The 19,607-nt window shown below is 39.3% G+C and overlaps 1 protein-coding gene across 2 annotated transcripts in view; it reads right to left on the bottom strand.

Annotated features, from left to right (window-relative positions):
- Positions 1-19,338, bottom strand: part of PDSS2 (decaprenyl diphosphate synthase subunit 2) — a 260,870-nt gene extending 241,532 nt beyond the window's left edge. The window contains exon 1 of one of the 2 annotated variants that reach the window (XM_082732091.1): positions 17,405-19,338. In XM_082732091.1, coding sequence (XP_082588217.1) covers positions 17,405-17,700 — 296 coding nt within the window. In that variant the 5' untranslated portion in view covers positions 17,701-19,338. The remainder of the gene's footprint in view (positions 1-17,404) is intronic. The other variant, XM_082732090.1, reaches the window with a different exon arrangement.
- Positions 19,339-19,607: the final 269 nt, after the last annotated feature.

The raw sequence follows: 19,607 nt of genomic DNA, 5'->3' as shown, positions 1-19,607 counted from the left end.
CAATTATTTAGCTCATTCTTAACTTAGCCTCAACTCTGTTCTCTTACTTTCAAAATTACCAAGTCCTGTCAACTCCACTTTGCAAACGTACCTTAAATCCATTTTTGATAATTCAATTCCACCATCACTGCCCAAGTTCATACCCTACCCTCATATTCCTTTATCACCAAAAACACCTTCTCAATTTTTAATATTTAACTCAAAAAAGTCATTTCATTGAGCATTCCTGATTCATTAGCCCCCTGCCTAGTGGACCCCTCTATACTTTGTATCTTCATTTTACTTGAAAATACTTTTAGTCCAACATTTTATTACACTTATTGTTTTGTGCATCTATTTCCCTTATTTGAATATAATTTTTGTTAAGGGGTAGGGGAGTTGCAGTTCAGTGCCTTGTGCTCTTTGAATCCCCTGGTAATAAGCACAGTACCTGGCCACTAGGGGACACACTTGACCAGCTGCTGAAAGAAGAAATGAATGAAGAATGAAACTGGATCCCTATTTTACACCATTCACAAAAATCAACTTGAAGCTGGTTAAAGACTTATATGTAAAACCTAAAACTGTAAAACTCCAAAAGAAAATAACGAATAAGCTCCTTGACATTGGTCTTAGCTCTAAAAACAAAGGCAACAAAACAAAAAACAAGTAATACTATATCAAACTGAAAGCTTCTATACAGCAAACAATCAACGCAATGAAAAGGTAACTACAGAATGGGAGAAAATATTTGCAAACCATATATCTCAGCAGCAAAATCATAATAACAATAATAATCCAATGAAAATATGGGCAAATGACCTGAAAAGACATTTTTCCAAAGAAATCAGAGATGGCAATCAAGTACATGAAAAGGTGCTCAACACTAATCATTAAGGAGATGTAAATCAAAACCACAAGGAGATACTGCTTCACACCCGTTAGGATGCCTTTTACCAAGAGACAAGAGATAGTAAGTGTTGGCAAGGATAAGGACAAAAGGGAATTCTTGTGCACTACTGGTGGGAATGTAAACTGGTACAGTCATTATGGAAAACAATATGGAGGGTCCTGAAAAAATTAAAAACAGAACTATCACAAGATCCAGAAAATCCCAGTTCTAGGTATCCATCTGAAGGAAATGAAAACACTGTCTTGAAGCAATACCTACACTCCCATGTTCAGCACTATTCATGACAGCCAGTATATGGGAGGACATTATGTTAAATAAAATAAGCCAGACAGGGAAAGACAAATACTGTATGATCCCACTTATATCTGGAATCTGGAAAAAAGGGGGGAAAATGCAGAGGTCAAACTCAACCCATATAAAAAGACAGTAGAATGATGATTACCAGGTACTAGGGGAGTAGGAAAATTGGGGAGATGCTGGTCAAAAGATAAAAGCTTTCAGTTGTAAGAAAATAAGTACTGAGTATCTAATATACAGCATGGTGACTATAGCTAGTAACACCCAACTGTATACTTGAAATCTACTATGAGAATAGATCTTCAGCATTCTCACCACACACACTAGTGCACATACAAAGGTAATTATGTGAGGTAATCACCATACAAGGTATACATATATCAAATAATCGTATTGTACACTATATATAATTTTACTTGACCATTCACATCAATATAGCTGTGCAGGGGGAGAAAGGACTGGATTATAGCAACCTATAGAAATAACTAGATTATACCAGCCTAGATTATAGCCAGGCCTTCCTGCCTCCAGTTTATCTTTTCTGCAACCCACAACTTTCATAGCTACAAAAATCAGCTTTCAAAAGACATATCTATTCAAATATCTCTACCACTTAACCTTAGTGGTCTCCGCTGATCTCAAAATTAAATTAGATCTTAACACTACATAAAGAAGCTCCTCAAAATCTAGCTCAACTTTTCCTTTTTCATTTTATTTATTTATTTATTTATTTATTTATTTATTTATTTATTTATTTATTTATTTGACAGACAGAGATCACAAACAGGCAGAGAGGCAGGCAGAGAGAGAGAGAGAGAGGAAGGGAAGCAGGCTCCCTGCTGAGCAGAGAGCCCAATGCGGGACACGATCTTAGGACCCTCGGATCATGACCTGAGGTGAAGGCAGAGGCTTTAACCCACTGAGCCACCCAGGTGCCCCTCCTTTTTTATTTTTAAAACAACTTTAATTCATATCAGCTTTATTCACAATAGCCAAAAGCTACAAGCAATCAAAATGTTCATTTAAGGTGAACAGATAAACAATTTGCTTATATCCATGCAGAGGAACACCCTTTAGCAATAAAAATGACACATTCAATAACAGTCACTAACAATAAAACATACACATTTTAAGTGTACAGTAAAATGTTTTGCCAAATGTGTACATCTGTGTAACTGTCACCACAACAAAGATATGGTACATTTCTAGTATCCTAAAAATTCCTTTGTTCCCGTTAAGGCCCCAAGCAAACAACGAAAGTGGATGCTTTCCGTCAGTATGATTTTACCTATTCTAGATTTTCAATGTAAATGAAATCATACAGCAGGCATTCCTTTGTATCTGGCTTCTTTCACTCAGCATAATGTTCTTGAGATCCAACCAGGTTATTGAGTGAATCATTAATCAACTCATTTTTCTTTCTTTTTAAATTTTTTTTTTAAAGATTTTATTTATTTATGTGACAGAGAGACAGCAAGAGCAGGAACACAGGCAGGTGATGTGGGAGAGGGAGAAGCAGGCCTCTCTCACTAAGCAGGGAGCCCAACACAGGGCTCGATCCCAGGACCCTGGGATCATGACCTGAGCCAAAGGCAGACGCTCAACAACTGAGCCACCCAGGCGCCCCTCATTTTTCTTTCTGAAGGATATTCCATTCACCTGAGATAGACATTTAGACTGTTTACGGTTTATGCCTACAGTAAATAAAACTGCTCTGAATAATTGTGTTAAAATCTCTGACTGCAGGGACACCTGGGTGGCTCAGTCGGTTAAGCGGCTGCCTTTGGCTCAGGTCATGATCCCAGGGTCCTGGGATGGAGTCCCACATGGGGCTCCCAGCTCAGCAGGGAGCCTGCTTCTCTCTCTGCCTGCTGCTCTCCCTGCTTGTCCTCACTCGCTTTTTCTCTCTCTCTGACAAAAAAATAAATAAAATCTTAAAAAAAAAAAAAAAAAAGACTGCACATTTGTTTCATTCTCTATCATTTCAATACCCTGCAGTGGGATTGCTGGATTATAAGGTACAAGGGTATGCTTAACCTTTTTTTTAAAAAAGACCAAATAGTTCTTCAGAGTGGCTGTACCATTTTATAGTCCCATTAGCAGCATGGGACAGTTCCAGCTGCTCCACATTCTCACCAACATTTACCGTGGTCAGACTTCCTAAATTTAGCCATTTTTGTTTGTATGCAGTGACATCTCTTTCTGGTTTTACTTTGTTTGCATTTTGAGGTGACTGATGATGTTAAGCATGTTGTCATTTTCAGTTTTACTAATTGGCTAGGTAACCTCTTTTGTAAAATGTCCAAATCTTTCCCAATTTTTGAGTTGGTTGTCTGCTTTAGTTTTAAGACTTCTTTGTACGTTCCAGCCCTTTGTCAGACATGTGTATATTTTATCCCACTCTGTGGCTTGCTCTTTTCTATCTACCTATCTATCTACCTACCTGCCTATCTGAGAGGGAGAGAGCACACACGGTCAAGAGCAAGAGGGGCAGAGGGAGAGAGTCTTCAAGCAGACTCCCCGCTGAGCATAGAGCCCGAGGAGGGGCTCAACCCCACAACCCATGAGATCACGACCTGAGCAGAAACCAAGAGCTATATGCTCAACCAAATAAGCCACCCAGGCGCCCTATTGCCATTTTATTTTCCTAACAGCATTTTTTTAAAGTGCAGTTTTAAATGTCAATGAACTCTAGTTCTTTTTTTCTTTTACACTTCATGTTTTCTAAAAATTCTCTACTTACTTCAAAGTCACAATTTTTTTCCCTGAGTTTTCTTTTAGAATTTTTGTATTTTAGTTTTTATGTTTAGGTATAGGACCCACTTCAAGGTCACTGTTCTTTATGGCATGAGGTTTTCCCCCAACACCATTTGTTGAAAATACTATCCGTTGCCCACTTAACTGCCTTGCTACCTTTGTCAAAAATGGATTACCATATATACCTGTGGGTCCATTTCAGAACTATATTCAGTCATAGTGATGTATATGCCTGTCTGTACACCAGTCCTTCAGAGTCTTGTTTCCTGTAGCTATCTAGAAGTTTTGAAATCATGTCATGCTAGCATTGCACGATTATATTTCACAATTGTTTTAGCTATTGTGACTCTTTGCAATCAGATTAATTTTAGATCAGCTTATCAATTTTGACAAAAAAATCAGCTGTAGAAATTTTGATTGGGATTATGTTAAATCTATAGATGAATTTGGGGAAGAAGAGACATTTTAATAATATTAAAATTAATAAATTTAAATTAATCCATGAACAGGGTATATTTATGTCATCTTTAATTTCCCCACCAGTGTTTTATAGCTCTCAATGTACAGACTTTGTATGTATTTTGTTAAATTTATCCCTCAGCATTTCATGTTTTTTATATTACAGCGAACATTTTGCAAATCCATTTTCCAACTGTTCATTGCTGATATAAGAAAACACAATTGGTTTGTATATTTTGACATTATATAACTTATGCTTGCTATACTTGCTTACAGCTCCAATAACTTTTTTGTAAATTCTTAGGGCTTTCCTAGCATGTGATGTTATTTAGTAATTAAGACTTGCTGTTATTTTCTAACCCAATATGCTTTTATATTCTTTTTCTTGACTGGCTAGAACTTCTGGTAAAATTTTAACAGAATAGGAAAGGAGAATATCCTTGAGTCCTGTTGAAGAAAACATTCAGGCTTTCACTATTAAGAATATTAGCTATAATTGTTCATGGAGCCTCTGTATCATATTGGAAAGGGTACCTATTGTTATGTCTTCAGTTCACTTATCTTTTCTTCTTCAGGGTCTAATCTACTGTTGAGCCAATCCAGATAAATTTTTTCCTTTTACATATTGAACTTTCAGTTACAGATATTACTTTTTTCAAAAGATTTTATTTATTCATTTGACAAGAGGGCAGAGAGGCAGGTGGGGGATGGAGAAGCAGGCTCCCTGCTGAGCAGAGAGCCCAATGCAGGGCTCGATCCCAGGACTCTGAGAACATGACCTGAGCCGAAGGTAGAGGCTAAACCCACTGAGCCAACCAGGAACCCCAGATATTACCCTTTACATATTTTTTCTATCACATGTATCATTATTCATGCTTTCTTTTAAAAACTTGAGGATAGGGACCCTCCTACACTGTTGGTGGGAATGCAGGCTGGTAATACCATTCTGGAAACCAGTATGGAGGTTCCTCAAAAAGTTGAAAATACAGCTACCCTACAACCCAGCAACCGCACTAATGGGTATGTACCCCAGAAATCAAATGTAGCGATTTGAAGGGTCACCTGCACCCCAATGTTTATAGCAGCAATGTCCATGACAGCCAAACTATGGGAAGAGCCCAAATGTTCAGAGACAGATGAATGGATAAAGAAGATGTGGTCTATATATACAATGGAATATTACACAGCCATAAAAAAAGAAAACTTGCCACTTGCAACAACGTGGGTGGAACTACAGGGTATTATGCTAAGTGAAACAGGTCAATCAGAGAAAGACAATTATCATATGATCTCACTGATTTGTGGAATTTAAGAAACAAAACAAAGCTTCATAGGGGAAGAGAGGAAAAAATAAAACAAGAAAAAACCAGAGAGGGAGACAAACCATAAGAGACTCTTAATCATATGAAACAAACTGAGGTTGCTGGAGGGGAGGTGGTGGGGGATAGGGTACTTGGGTAAGGGACATTAAGGAGGGCATGTGATGTTACAAGCACTGGGTGTTACATAAGACTGATGAATCACAACCTATACTTCTGAAACCAATAATACATTATATGTTAATTAATTGAATTTAAATTTAAAAATGTTTTTTAAATTAAAATACATTTAAAAAATAAAAACTTGAGCATATTTATAATAAGTCTTGTCTACTGATTCCATCATCAGGGTCTTATGGGTCTGTTTCTACTGACTGATTTTTCTCCTGGTATATGTCATATTTTCCTGCTTCTTGAAATGTCCTATAATTTTTTTTTAAAGATTTTATTTATTTATTTGACAGAGAGAGATCACAAGTAGACAGAGAGTCAGGCAGAGAGAGAGAGGGAAGCAGGCTCCCTGCTGAACAGAAAGCCCGATGCAGGACTCGATCCCAGGACCCTGAGATCATGACCTGAGCCGAAGGCAGTGGCTCAACCCACTGAGCCACCCAGGCGCCCCTGTCCTATAATTTTTAATTGGATGTTGGATATTGTTAAATTGTGCTGATGAGTGACTGGATTTTAATCTTCCTTTTATGAATTTCGGTGTGCGGGGCACCTGGGTGGCTCAGTGGGTTAAAGTCTCTGCCTTCGGCTCAGGTCATGATCCCAGGGTCCTAGGATCAAGCCCCACATCAAGCTCTCTGCTCAGCGGGGAGCCTGCTTCCCCCCCTCTCTCTGCCTGCCTCTCTGCCTGCTTGTGATCTCTGTCTGTCAAATAAATAAATAAATCTTAAAAAAAAAAAAAAAAGAATTTCGGTGCTTTGGCTGGCAGTTAAACTACTTTTGGGTTAGCCTGATCTTTGCAAGACTTGCTGTTTAGTTTTATTAGGGAGGTTCTCGACCAGTCTGCCCTCTAAAGCTGGTTTATCCCTATTATTGAGGCACAATTTTCTGGGGTCTTCACTGAGTGCCTGGCTGTTCAACAAAGTCTTTCCATAATGTCCAGTTAGAATTCAGATGCCTCCCAGCTCTGTGAGAACTCTGAGATCTGCCAGCTTATAGCTCCCCAGCCTCACGGACTTTCATCCTACATATGTGCTGCTCATACTTCAACAAGAAACTCAGGTGGGCCCCTCAGCTGTCTGGAACCTTTCTTTGTATACTCCCTCTTCTTCCGTATTCTGACCCACAATTTCCTGCTGCCTTCGCTTCCCCCAAATCTGATCTGTCTCAAACTCACCGATACCACCATCCTCTGCTCCTGTTCCTCTCTCTGTGTGGCTATTTGGAAAATACCTCCCAGCACAAAGCCAGAGTGATAGTTTTCATCTCATCTGTGCTCCCTTTCATAGAATCACAACCCTATACTGCTTCGTACTCCAAGAATACAACTGTTTCATATTTTTTGTCCAGTTTTCTATTTGTTTAACATTCATTACTCTGTCTTGGCAGAAGTGACATATATGTTCAACCTACCCTTTATGTCTCATCACATCCCGTGTTCAGACCACACCAAACTACTACTTCTCTACCGCTGACTAAGCAATTTCTTCTCAATGTCCCTGCCTTGGTCATTTCCTTTCCATCCAACATGACCCAACTCTTAGGTCATCTCATCTTTGAAAGTCTTCAATTTTCTGTAGAGATTTTTTTTTTTATCCCTGTCTCTACAGCATATCATTCACACATACTATAGCATATATCCCAAGGTACTCTCACTATTAGCACATCTCCCCACTGAAATGAATTTCAATAATGAAAATTGCTAACACTTGGATACTTTTTATGTGCCAGATACTCTTCTAAGCACTTTACCTGTATTTATCCATTTAATCTTCATAAAACCCTAAGATATAGGTACTATTATTATTCTCATTTTACAAATGAGGAAACTAAAACACAAAAAGGTTAAGGAAATTGCCCGAGATCACATAACTTGGTAGTTGTAGAGACAGGATATAAATCTAAACAGTCTGATTATAGAGTTCAGGCTCACTATACCATCTCTGATGAATTCCTGAAGGGAAGCAACTGTGTCTTATTCTTGTTTGTACATTCCATGCCAAGAGCACCTCAAATATTTGTGGAATGAATTAAAATTTTTAATTTTCTCCTAGTCATCCAAAAAAAAAAAAAAAAAAAGTCCTTCATAAGTAACGCAGGTTTTCAGTCGGTAATTACAGAACTAAATCTAGAAAAGGTCTTTTATAAACATGGAAGAGACTAAAATTAAATTTCTAATAATAAATTCAAAGATCTCTGAAGAATTTTAACATGCAGAAAAGACTAATAAGGCTTTATAGGTAGCCAAGTAACTGTAGTGAACTCAGGAACAAAAAGTGTCTGCCAAGGAATCAACACCCCCTTAGAGAAAGATGAAATGTCATAATTTGTCTCCATTAAATGATACTAAATTAGTCCTACCTATGTAAATGTGCAATAGAGATCAAGGCAAAAGTAAAAAGATAAGAGTATTTAAACAAAAATTTAATCCTAAAAGCCAAATATGTCAACAGTAATCAACGAAAACAAATAAGGCCATATTACTCAATATCAACTATGTATAAACAACAAAAATTTAATTCTATGTGAAAAAAGTAAGTCATTACCTTAGAAACAATAAAGTGTTCTCCATATGGTTATTAAAAACATTTCAGTTCTTGACAGTAGGTATATATAAAACTAAAAGTACTTCAAACAAAATAATACAGAATACCCTGCCTTTCAAAAGTTCACATTAGAGCCACTTTGCTTTACAAAAGACATATATTAGTTCACTGACCAAAAGAAATACAAAGAGGATTTCACTTTTATGAAAAAAGGCAAAAAGCAAAAATAGCGTTCAACATTTGTTTTGCAGTGAGCCGTTACAGAAGCAGCACACACCCGGAGCAGCGAGACTGGAACCACCAGATCCTTCCCTGGGAACTACACTCAGCATCTTAGCATCAAACTGCTGTAGCTTTGAACTATATCTGTGAGCATCTGTGCTTTATTTCGATTTATTTTGTGCATTCGTTAGCAAGATGTGTCCTAAGATATCAAAAAAAGCCTAAGGGAGATTATTTTTTGGGCCTGGGAATACTCAAAAAGTTTTCCATATAAATTAATGGTAATTGCTTCTTTTGCTTGATGCCATTTTGGCTTATCGAAGGTTTCATAGAAACGCTCTACTTTCAGATAGTAGGGGAGATCTGTAATGATTTATACAGAAATTTAAATGATTAAAAATAAAAAATATATATTTTACACAAGTGGATAATCACATTTAATCAGCAAGGTAATAACGAACCATAGGGTACAAGTTGTGAGGAAATAAAGGTTGATAGACTATTGCCATGTTAAACCCCCACCACGTTACGAATCTACATCACATACCTTCTAGTCCATCCCACAGCCCACTGTCCAGCGTGGACAGGTCCACAATATCTCATTCAAAAATTTTTTGAAACCAATTCAAAATTTTTCTGATTTTAGGAAAGTGCATTCTCCCCTGCACTCCAGTAGGATCTGGGGCAGCACCCTGTAATCAAACACATGAATATTTCTGCAGCAAAAAGTGCATGAATATTCACATTAAGTGGAATAAAGAAAGACTATAAATAATCACTCATCAGGTCAGATTTATGAGCATGAAAAAACATTCTGTTTTCTGAGCCTTTAGGATTTTTAAATAATAGGAAAAGGATCATAGATCTGTGTTACCACATTGCATCCAATCTGCTCACTCCCTGCTTGAGAAATGACAATGGCTCTCTTACCTGCCATATTCAATTACAACACTAATTTGTATACTAATATAGAAATGGCAACACCTTTGGAAATCATTTATACAAACTCCTTACTTCACTGCTTAGGAAACTAAAGCCCAGAAAACAAGGAATAACTTACCTGGGTCATACCGTTACCTACTGACAGAATAAAACTAGAACATGCAGGTCTCCTGTCTTCTAAGCCTACTGCTTGTTTGTTGGTTAATTCACTCATTCATTCTCTCTCTCAATTCAAAGAGATTCTTTTCCGCTTTTTAAAATAATTAAATAATTACAGACTCACAGAAAGTTACAAAAATAGTATAGAGTCCTATGTATCCTTTATCTGGCTTTCCTCAGTCTTCAGCTGTAATACAGTATATGAAAACCAAAAATTAACATTTGTCCATTAGTGTTAACAAAACTACAGACCTAGGAACCTGAGTGGTTCAGTCAGTTGAGCGTATGACTCTTGGTTTTGGCTCAGGTTGTAATCTCATGGATTGTGAGATTAAGCCCCACGTTAGGCTCTGCGCTCAGCACGGAGTCTGCTTCAATTCTCTCCCTCTGCCCCCTTCCCCTGGCTCTCTCTATCAAATAAATAAATCTTAAGACAAAACAAAACACAAAACTACAGCCTTATTCCATTTTCAGCATTTTTCTTAACCTGTATTCATTTGTATGTGTCAGTGTACATAGTTTTAACACCTTTATCCCATGTAGAGATTCATGTAACTACTATCAAAATCAAGATATTGGGGCTGCCTGGGTGGCTCAGTGGGTTAAGCCTCTGCCTTCAGCTCAGGTCATGATCTCAGGGTCCTGGGATTGAGTCCCGCATCAGGCTCTCTGCTAGGCAGGGAGCCTGCTTCCTCCTCTCTCTCTCTCTCTCTCTCTCTCTCTCTCTCTCTGCTTGCCTCTCTGCCTACTTGTGATCTCTATCTGTCAAATAAATAAAATCTTTTTTTAAAAAAATCAAGATACTAAAATGTTTAAAAAAAAAAAAGATACTGAAATGTTCCATCACCACAAAATACCTCTTTGTATTTATATCCTCCCTGTTGCCCACTCTGTCCCTGACTCTAGCAAGCATTAATCTGTCCTCCATCTCCATAGTTTTGTCATTTTGAGAATGTTGTATACATGGAATCATACAGTATTGCAGGGGCCAAGGGCAGGCTGTCCCAAGATTGGCTACTTTGGCATGAACATTATTTTGAGTTAAAAGCAATTGAAACCCAGCAGATCAAGGAAAAACTCTTCACCTCCCCCTCAACTGCATGCTCATACCAGGAAGAGAGCTATTAACAGAGCTCTTTCCCTGAGAAACTTATCTGAATAATTCTCCTCTTTCCCTGAGAAACTTATCTGAATAATTGGGCAACATCTGTTTCCAAATATCTCCTTTCACCTTCCTGCTAATGGTCTTTCTCCCCTTTGTAATACCCATACCCCTCCTCCTCTTCTTAGCCCATATAACCATCTCCTTGCTTCATTTCTTTGGAATTTCATGTCTATGTGAATTCCCCACATATATGCTATTAAATTTGATTTTCTCCTGTTAATCTGTCTCATGTCATTTTTTTTAAAGATTTTATTTATTTATTTGACAGAGAGAAATCACAAGTAGACGGAAAGGCAGGCAGAGAAAGAGAGAGGGAAGCAGGCTCCCCGCTGAGCAGAGAACCCAATGCGGGACTCAATCCTAGGACCCTGAGATCATGACCTGAGCCAAAGGCAGCGGCTTAACCCACTGAGCCACCCAGGCGCCCCTGTCTCATGTAATTTTGATTTTTAGTCCAACTAGAAGGATCTTGAAGGGTAGAGGAAATTCTTTCTTTCCAACAATATATAAACTTCTGAGATTGACTTTTTTTGTGTGGTAAGACACACATAAAATTTACCATCTTAGCCATTTTTTAAGTGTACAGTTTACTACATTCACAATGTTGTGCAACCAATCTCCAGAACTTTTTCATCTTACAAAACTGAAACTCTATGCCCTTGGCAATCACCATTTTACTTTCTGTGAATGGAACTACTCTAGATTCCTCATATCAATGAAATAATACAGTATCTGTCTTCTTGTGACTGGCTCATTTGACTTAACATAATGTCCTCAAGGTTTACCATGTTGCAACATGTGCCAGAATCTCCTTTTTAAGGCTGAATAATATCCCATTATATGTACACAATATTTTGTTTATCCATTCACCTACTGATGGACATCTGGGCTGCTTCCACCACTAGGCTATTGGAAACAATGCTGCCATGAACATGGGAGAATGGACATCTCTCTGAGACCCTGCTTTCAATTTTTTTTTTTTGGCTATAAACCCAGAAGTGAAATCGCTGGATCACATGGTAATTCTTTAATTTTTCTGAGAAACCACCATACTGTATTCTGTAGTGGCTTTTTACATTCCCACCAGTAGTGTGGATTGACTTATCCCTTTCACCCTAATTCTTTCCAGATTCATTCAAATTTTTGTATGAATAAATAGTTCAGTTATTTTCATTGTTGAACAGGGTTTCATTTCATGGCTACAATATCGTTTGTTCAACAATTCACCACTGAATGACATCTGGGTTATTCCAATTTGGGGCTATTACATATAAAGTTGCTATAAACATTTGAGTATAGGTTTTGACCCAAGTTTTTACTTCTCTGGAGTAAATTCTCTGGGGTACGATCACTGGTTTGTATGGGAAGTGTATGTTTAATTTTATAAGAAACTGCCAAGCTGTTTCTCAGTGCGGCTATACCATTTTTACATTCCCATCAGCAACGTTAAAAGAAATCTGGTTTCACTTCTCTGCATCTTCACAGAGGACATCAGATTGTCAGTACTTTACATTTTAGCCTATCTAGCAGGTAAGTAGCAGTTATCACGGTTTTAATTTACATTTTTCTAATGGCTAATGTTACATATGTTTACCTGCCACCTTCTCATATACTTACTTGTCATTTTTACAGGGTCTTTTTGCTCATTTTCTAATTGTATTGTTTACTTTCTTTTTTTTTTTTAAGATTTTATTTATTTATTTGACAGAGAGAGATCACAAGCAGGCAGAGAGGCAGGCAAAGAGAGAGAAGGAAGCAGGCTCCCTGCTGAGCAGAGAGCCCAATGTGGGGTTCAATCCCAGGACCCTGGAATCATGACCTGAGCCAAAGGCAGCTGCTTAACCAACTGAGCCACCCAGACACCCCTACAAAGACTTTAATTTTGATGAAGTCAAATTCCTGACCTTTATTTTTCTATTATGAAATGGGATTTTCGTGTTATGTCTAGTAACTGTTTACCTAGCCCCAGATCATAGAGATGTTTTCTATTTTTCTTCTAAAAGTTATACAGTTTTACATTTCACATTTAAATTCATTTTACATTGATCTCACAGGTATCCATTTTCCTTTTTTTTTTTTTTTCTTAAGGTGTGAGGTGTAGGTCAGGGTTCGTTTTTTTGTCAATGATGTCCAATCATTCCAGCACCTTGTTAAAAAGACTATTCTCCCTCCACTGAATTGCTTCTGTACCTTTGTCAAAAATCAATTGAGCATATTTGTGTTGATCTATTTCTGGGTTCTCTATTCTGTTCCATCGATCTGTCTATTCCTCTGCCAATATCACTGTCTTGATCAATGAAACTGTATCTATAACTTGACATAATGTAGAATGATTCCTCCTACCTTCCCCCTCCCAATATTGTTTTAACTATTTTAATTCCTTTCTTGCTGTTCATTTTACTTTACTGTACTTGCTTTTCAGGTCCTCCCTTTACCCAGAAGTATGAGAGCCTAGGGAAGAAAGGAGAAAAAAGAATCACAAAGGAAATTATATGTAATATACTACAACTACCCTAAAATATTACCCATGTCATTTCTTCTTCTTTTTTTTTAAAGATTTTGTGTATGTCTGAGACAGAGATAGCGAGCACAGAGGGAGAGTGAGAGGGAGAAGCAGACTCCCCACTGAGCACGGAGCCCTCACGTGGCTCAATCTCATGACCCTGAGATCATGACCTAAGCCAAAATCAAGAGTCTGGTGCTTAACCAACTATGCCACCCAGGTGCCCCAAGATTTTAAATTTAATCTCACTTCTGAATGTGTTAGAGTACACTTCCAGGCTCTTTTTCCTTTCATGATGAGATGGCATAGGTAAAGAAAGAGAAGGTAGTGAGTAATAAATTATAGTGATTTCCTTACCAAAAATCCCACCCTTCACCTAAATTTTAGGGTATTAGACATGATTCATCTCTACCATACCATGCAGATTTAAACAAAAAGTAAAATGACCTAAGGGGTTAGAATATTGATTTAAGTCAATAATAAGACACCCAAAATATGAAACTGTAAAAGAATTTACAAAGTCCAGTTTCCTATGTTTAACTAAATCAACTACAGGGGGTCTTTCCATCCTTTGGCTAACAGCATCTTCCTCTTTTTTTTTTTTTTTTTTTTTTTTAAAGAAAGGCAGACTGCCAAATGCAGCACCTCATTTGGATGTGTCTACAGTCTTGGAAGCTTCACTACCTTACATTCTCCTACAAATGGACCTTGAAAGCTTTTTTGGAGGTCCTAGCAGGGGAGTGCAGCTACTCGTATATCCTTGATGGAAAAACAGTCCTCTCCTCTATTGGGGAAGGTCGTCTTCTTCAACAGAGCACACAGCTTCAGGAGGGACCCACATGGAGCAGTGAGGGAGGAAGGAGACACATACCTAGCCAGCCAGATCAGCTGAATCAACCATGGCAATCAATGGGGTGACAGATGTTTCAGCCAGATAGCCCTCACATCCTTCCTCTTAATTATTAATGCTTTGCTGATGAGATTTCAACAAAGGTGTACATGATGCAAAAATATACAGTTGCTTAATCCATGTTTTTAGCTATAATTTACAATAATCACAGTCTGCTTACCCTTTGGATCAAATGCTTGGTCCGCTACTAAAACAGATAAAAATAGGACATCCTCCCCCAAAGGTTTTTTTGTTCTGCCCATGAGTTCAGACCGTTTAAATTGTGATACACTATCAAAGAATAATAAAACTACATGCACGTTGGCTCTTCCTTTTCTCACAAAATAAAACAATTCATACATGTTATCACCTTTACTGCAACTTATTTATTTTGTTCCTCTCCACTTCTTTCACTGTGCTATGATACTGGGCAGTCAGGGCAGGTGACAAACAGGAAATTTTAGAGCCAATTAGTCTTACGAGCTTTCATCTAGTGTGTCTCTGGTGGCTTTAGAAGGCATCTTCTCCAACACCCCTTCTAATGCTCTGGCAACTAAGTAGATGAATTACAACTCTCAGAATATACACATTAATAAGGCCTTTTCCAGCTCTGCCCTTTTAACTTCAATGTTTTATTACAAAGACAATAATAGGCACAATGCAACGTACTATTACGAGCCCTGCCACTAACACTACTATTACCACCACACGCAGTGAAACCCACTATTTGATTAGCAAAAATTAAGAAACTTCAAGGTTCTAGTGCTAGGAGAACATGGAGTAATCTGAACTCAGACATTGCTAGGAGAGCAGCAGCTGGTACAATCATTTTGGAAAGCAATTTGCTATTATTTACTAAAACTGAACACGTGCATACACTCCTCCTCCATCTAGTCTCTCAAGACAAGTACACCTGGAGATATGCGCAAGCACATTCACAGCAGCATTTTTCATAAAACAAAAATGCAAACCACTCAAATGCTGATTGAGAGAAGGCTATGGCATAGTCAAACAACGGGATTTCATACACCAGTGAAAAACTAATGAAGTACAATTAAGCACGACATGGACAAATCTTAGGAACAATTATGGATAAAAAAGTAAGCAGCGCAGACTACAAGCAATAAGCTACTATATTTATAAATTTCAAAAGTGAGCAAAATTTAACATATTATTTAGAGAAACACCAATATAGCTTTTAAAAAGGAAAAACAAACACAAAATCCAGTACACTGGGATTCAGGGACGTGGACTGTGGAGTACAGATAGTTTCAGAAGGATTGGTAGTTACAGCTTTTAAATTATATGGTAAGCTCATTAGTTTCATTAATAAGTCTTAAAACATGTAAGTACATATGAGTGTGTGTGTGTGTGTTTTGAGTGTGTAACATCTAAAATCTACAGAGAATTAACCTTCTAACTACAGGACAAGTTTAGCCCACTGATAACATGATATTCCTGATACTGGAAACAATGTCGACAAGTAAAATCACTTTATTGTTATTTGGTCACTTCTGTAGAAACAAAGAAATGACAGGTGTCTCAAAAAATTATACCAAGGGGGTAAGCAAGAGAAGTGGGAGTGGCTGGAAAAGAGTAACATAAAGGATACTTGTGGTGACAGAAATGTTCTGCATCTTGGACTGTATCAATGTCAATAATCTATTTGTGATACTGGAGTATAGTTATGCCAGATGTTACCATTGGGAGAAACGAGTAAAGGGTACATTGGATCTCTATTATTTCTTCCAACAGTGTGTGAATCTATAATTACCTCAAAATAAGTTTCATTTAAAAAAGGAAAATGGGGGAAATAAAGGTAATTTTTGTCTAGGATTTCTCCACCTTGGTACTATTGACATTGGGAGGCCCATAATTCTTCATTGTAGAGTCTGTGCTGGGCATTCCAAGGTGTTTAACTGCATCCCTGGCCTCTACCTACTAAGTGCCAATAGCATGCCCCAGGCATGACTCCTCCATATACTACCAAATGTACTACCAAATGTTCCCGAGGGGGCAAAACTGCCCCATCTGAGAACTAACTAAAGCTCTACTCATAAAAGCAAGAGCTGTGGAAATGTTCCCAGTTGAAGGAGATTAAAGAGACATGACTATTAACTGTAATACGTGATCCTAGGTAGATCCTAAACTAGAGAGTAAAGAATACTATAAAGAACATTTCTGGGTCAATTAACAAAACTGGAATATCAATGGTATATTAATAAAGTATTGTATCAATATTAAATGTGTTTAAATTGATTACTGTTAAGAATATTCCTACACTTAGGAAATACACAATTACATATTTAGGCATAAAGGACCATGATGTATGCATTCTACTCTCAAATAATTCATTAAAAATGTGTGTATTTACACATAAATGTAAATAGTATGTACATATGTTTAGAATAGGGAATCTGATTAAACTATTTTTATTCTTGCAACTTTTCTGTATGCTTAAAATTATTTTCAAATAAAAAAGTTTTTTGTTTGTTTGTTTTTACTGGAAGCATAAGTTGTGGTTTTAAAATCCTAATAGCAAGTTTCACAGTAGTAGTCCAGAATAAGTGATAAAAATCCCAAGAGGACAGTGACTACTGACTGGATAGATTCTTACTTTAAGGCTGGAACATTCGTTGCAAAGAACTGTCTACCTTCAGCAACATCTCCCCCTCTCCCATTTTTTTTCTGGAGGCGACCACTGGAACAGTCCGGAAACGAAAATTAATCTATCCTATTTTTAAAAGACCATTTCCCAAAGTGACTTACACCCACATCCCTACTCAATTTCTCTACAATTCACTGAGGCATTTTTACCCTCATAATTAAGAAGCAGAAACGCGAGAAGACTACAGGTGTTTTCTCAAAACTAAACCACTTATCCGCTCAGCTGAGCAAATGGAGAAGAAAGTTAAGGTGAGCGGATTGGAGAAGAGACGACATCAAATGTCCAGGAGAGCTAAGGAAAGAAAGGGGTAAAAAGAAATAAGCAGGGAGTCAGTCTGAGCGAGCCAGGGGGTGTCGGCCAGGAAAAAGGATTCGAGTAGGTTCGAGCGTGTCAGGAGGATAGGGAGTAAGTAGCTCACCTGGCCGTGGTAAGCAGAGGGTGCTGAGTCCCCACCAGCTTCCGCACCTGCATAGCGATGTTGCTGAGCTCGTCGCTCAGCAGGCAGCGGAGGCTCATGAAAGACGTGGGATAGCCCACGATCTTCTCTGCCTCTGACACCACTTGGTTCCAGTGGCCCGGGGACCTGGAGGACTGACCACGCCAGGAGCCCACCGAGGAGATGGTATCGAGGGACGGGGACCACCACCAGCGACGCGGGGAACCCGACACCCCGAGATAACGGGGCAAGCGCAACAGCAGCTGCCGAAGGCTCATAGTTTGAGTCTGGGAATGTCAGGGACTTGGGGGTGTCCGGAGGTGGCACGAGGAACAAACCAGGGGCAGAGGAAGAACTTGCAGGAACTAGGAGAAAGCGGCAACTCCTGACTCTCAGAGGAGGGTGAGTTCCTGGAAGCGTGACCAGAAAAGCACGTTAACTGCAGCTTTCAGCGCTTCGGGTGACACAATCAACTGCCGGAGCTCAGCACTGCCCCCGGCTATCTGGGTAGAAACCACGGCCGCCTCCTAAATGGGGGATGCCATATTGGCGAGATGGAATACGGTCTGTCGTAAAGATAGAGGCGGGTAGTTCAGGAGCAAAGATTGTTCCCTACTTTATGGCACAGTCGTGAACACCCCCGAGGGGGCGGGGCTTTGGACGTGAGTCGGGGAAGGCGATGGGGTCGGGCGAAAGCTTAAGCTCCTCCCACACCTCCTGCTCACCCGAGGTTGGAAAGACCTCGGTTTCCTGGGAGTCGGTTAGGTCTTGGAAGCGGCCGAGTGGTACACTCGTGTTCGGAGCCTCGGCCCAGTCTGATTCATCAGAGCATGCCCAACGCCCAGCACAGAGTGGCGCACAGAAATATTTGTGTAATGGACGAGGGTCGGTGTCTGCCAAGTCTTTTCATGGCTCCCAGCCCGCCCGGAAGGAAAGGCGCCAGGCAGAGGTGCCCGTTCCCCTGGGAAGCCTCTCACAGCTGTCCACCAGCCCCTGGCTCGGGTAGTGGACCGGAGGGGGGCCCTCAGGGCGACTGGCCTTGGGAAGCTATGGTTCGCTACTCAGTAGTGGGACGCAAAGTCTAGGCGTGTGACTGAGCCCTCTTCGCCCTCAGTTCCCAACGGGACGGAAGGTGGCGTGGCCCGGCGGAAAGGGTTCTTTTTTCCCCAAGGAATACCCTTGATCCTTGTCTAATCACCAGCCTCCCCGCTGAGTCTTGGTTTCCCCCTGTGTACCGCCCAGGCAGAAGGAGCCCTGCCTTCACAAGGGTGCAAAAAGGCCCGGGTCCCCCCTCTCTCGTCTTTTCCCTCGGAAGGGCGCTTCGATTCACCACCAGGATTCAAAACCGGATCACCGACCGTAGTGCTTTTCACTTACGGCTCATGATTAGCTCATTTTATCCCCAAAACAACTCCATTAAATAGGTAGTGTTAGTATTCTCCATGTTTCATGTGAGAAAACTGAGACACATCCAAGTGGTGCAAACGGTCAAAGGCCACACCAGGCCTTTAACCAGGGTGTTATCGCAGGCCGGTTTCTGCATCCATGCTCTTAACCACAGCGTTGAGTGAAGTAACAACCTACTAACCATTCCTTACTCTTTATTGCTGAGGAGAAGCAGTCAATGGGGTTGTCATTCAAGCAATGCTACCTTTTCTTTTTTCAGGTATACCTAGTATCCTGCCCCTTTTCTCATCACCCAAAGCAAGTGTTTTTAAAAAAAAAAAAAAAAAAAGCCCTGGTTAGGGGTGCCTGGATGGCTCACTGGGGCAGGTAGTGATCCCAGAGTGCTAGGATCCAGCCCAGCCTCTGGATCCCTCTGAGCCTGGAGCTTCTCCCTCTCCCTCTGCCCTTACACCCTCCCTTTTTCTCTCTCTCCTCAATACATAAATAAACAAACACACCCTTGTTCATAATGAAAGATGTGTTACCCAATTTTACACTCTTAAAAATAGCTTGTAAAACTCATTTCAACATTCAAAATGCTTTCAAATTTATGATTGATATTTTTCAAATTAGTATCATGCACAATACTAGACTAGATTCAGGCTACAGATAAAAATGTAGACTTAAAAAAGGACGAAAAGAGTACTCATTTTGCAGAAAGATGCTTTTCTCTACAAATATTTAGCCTCAGACTCCCTTTGAATAGCTAATTTCCCTTGTGATTTAAAAATCCAATTTT

The sequence above is a fragment of the Mustela nivalis genome, assembly GCF_964662115.1.
Source record: "Mustela nivalis genome assembly, chromosome: 5".
In the NCBI taxonomy this organism is placed as follows: Eukaryota; Metazoa; Chordata; class Mammalia; order Carnivora; family Mustelidae; genus Mustela; species Mustela nivalis.
Note: the sequence above shows the minus strand (reverse complement) of the source record. Positions and strands in the feature narration are given on the sequence as shown.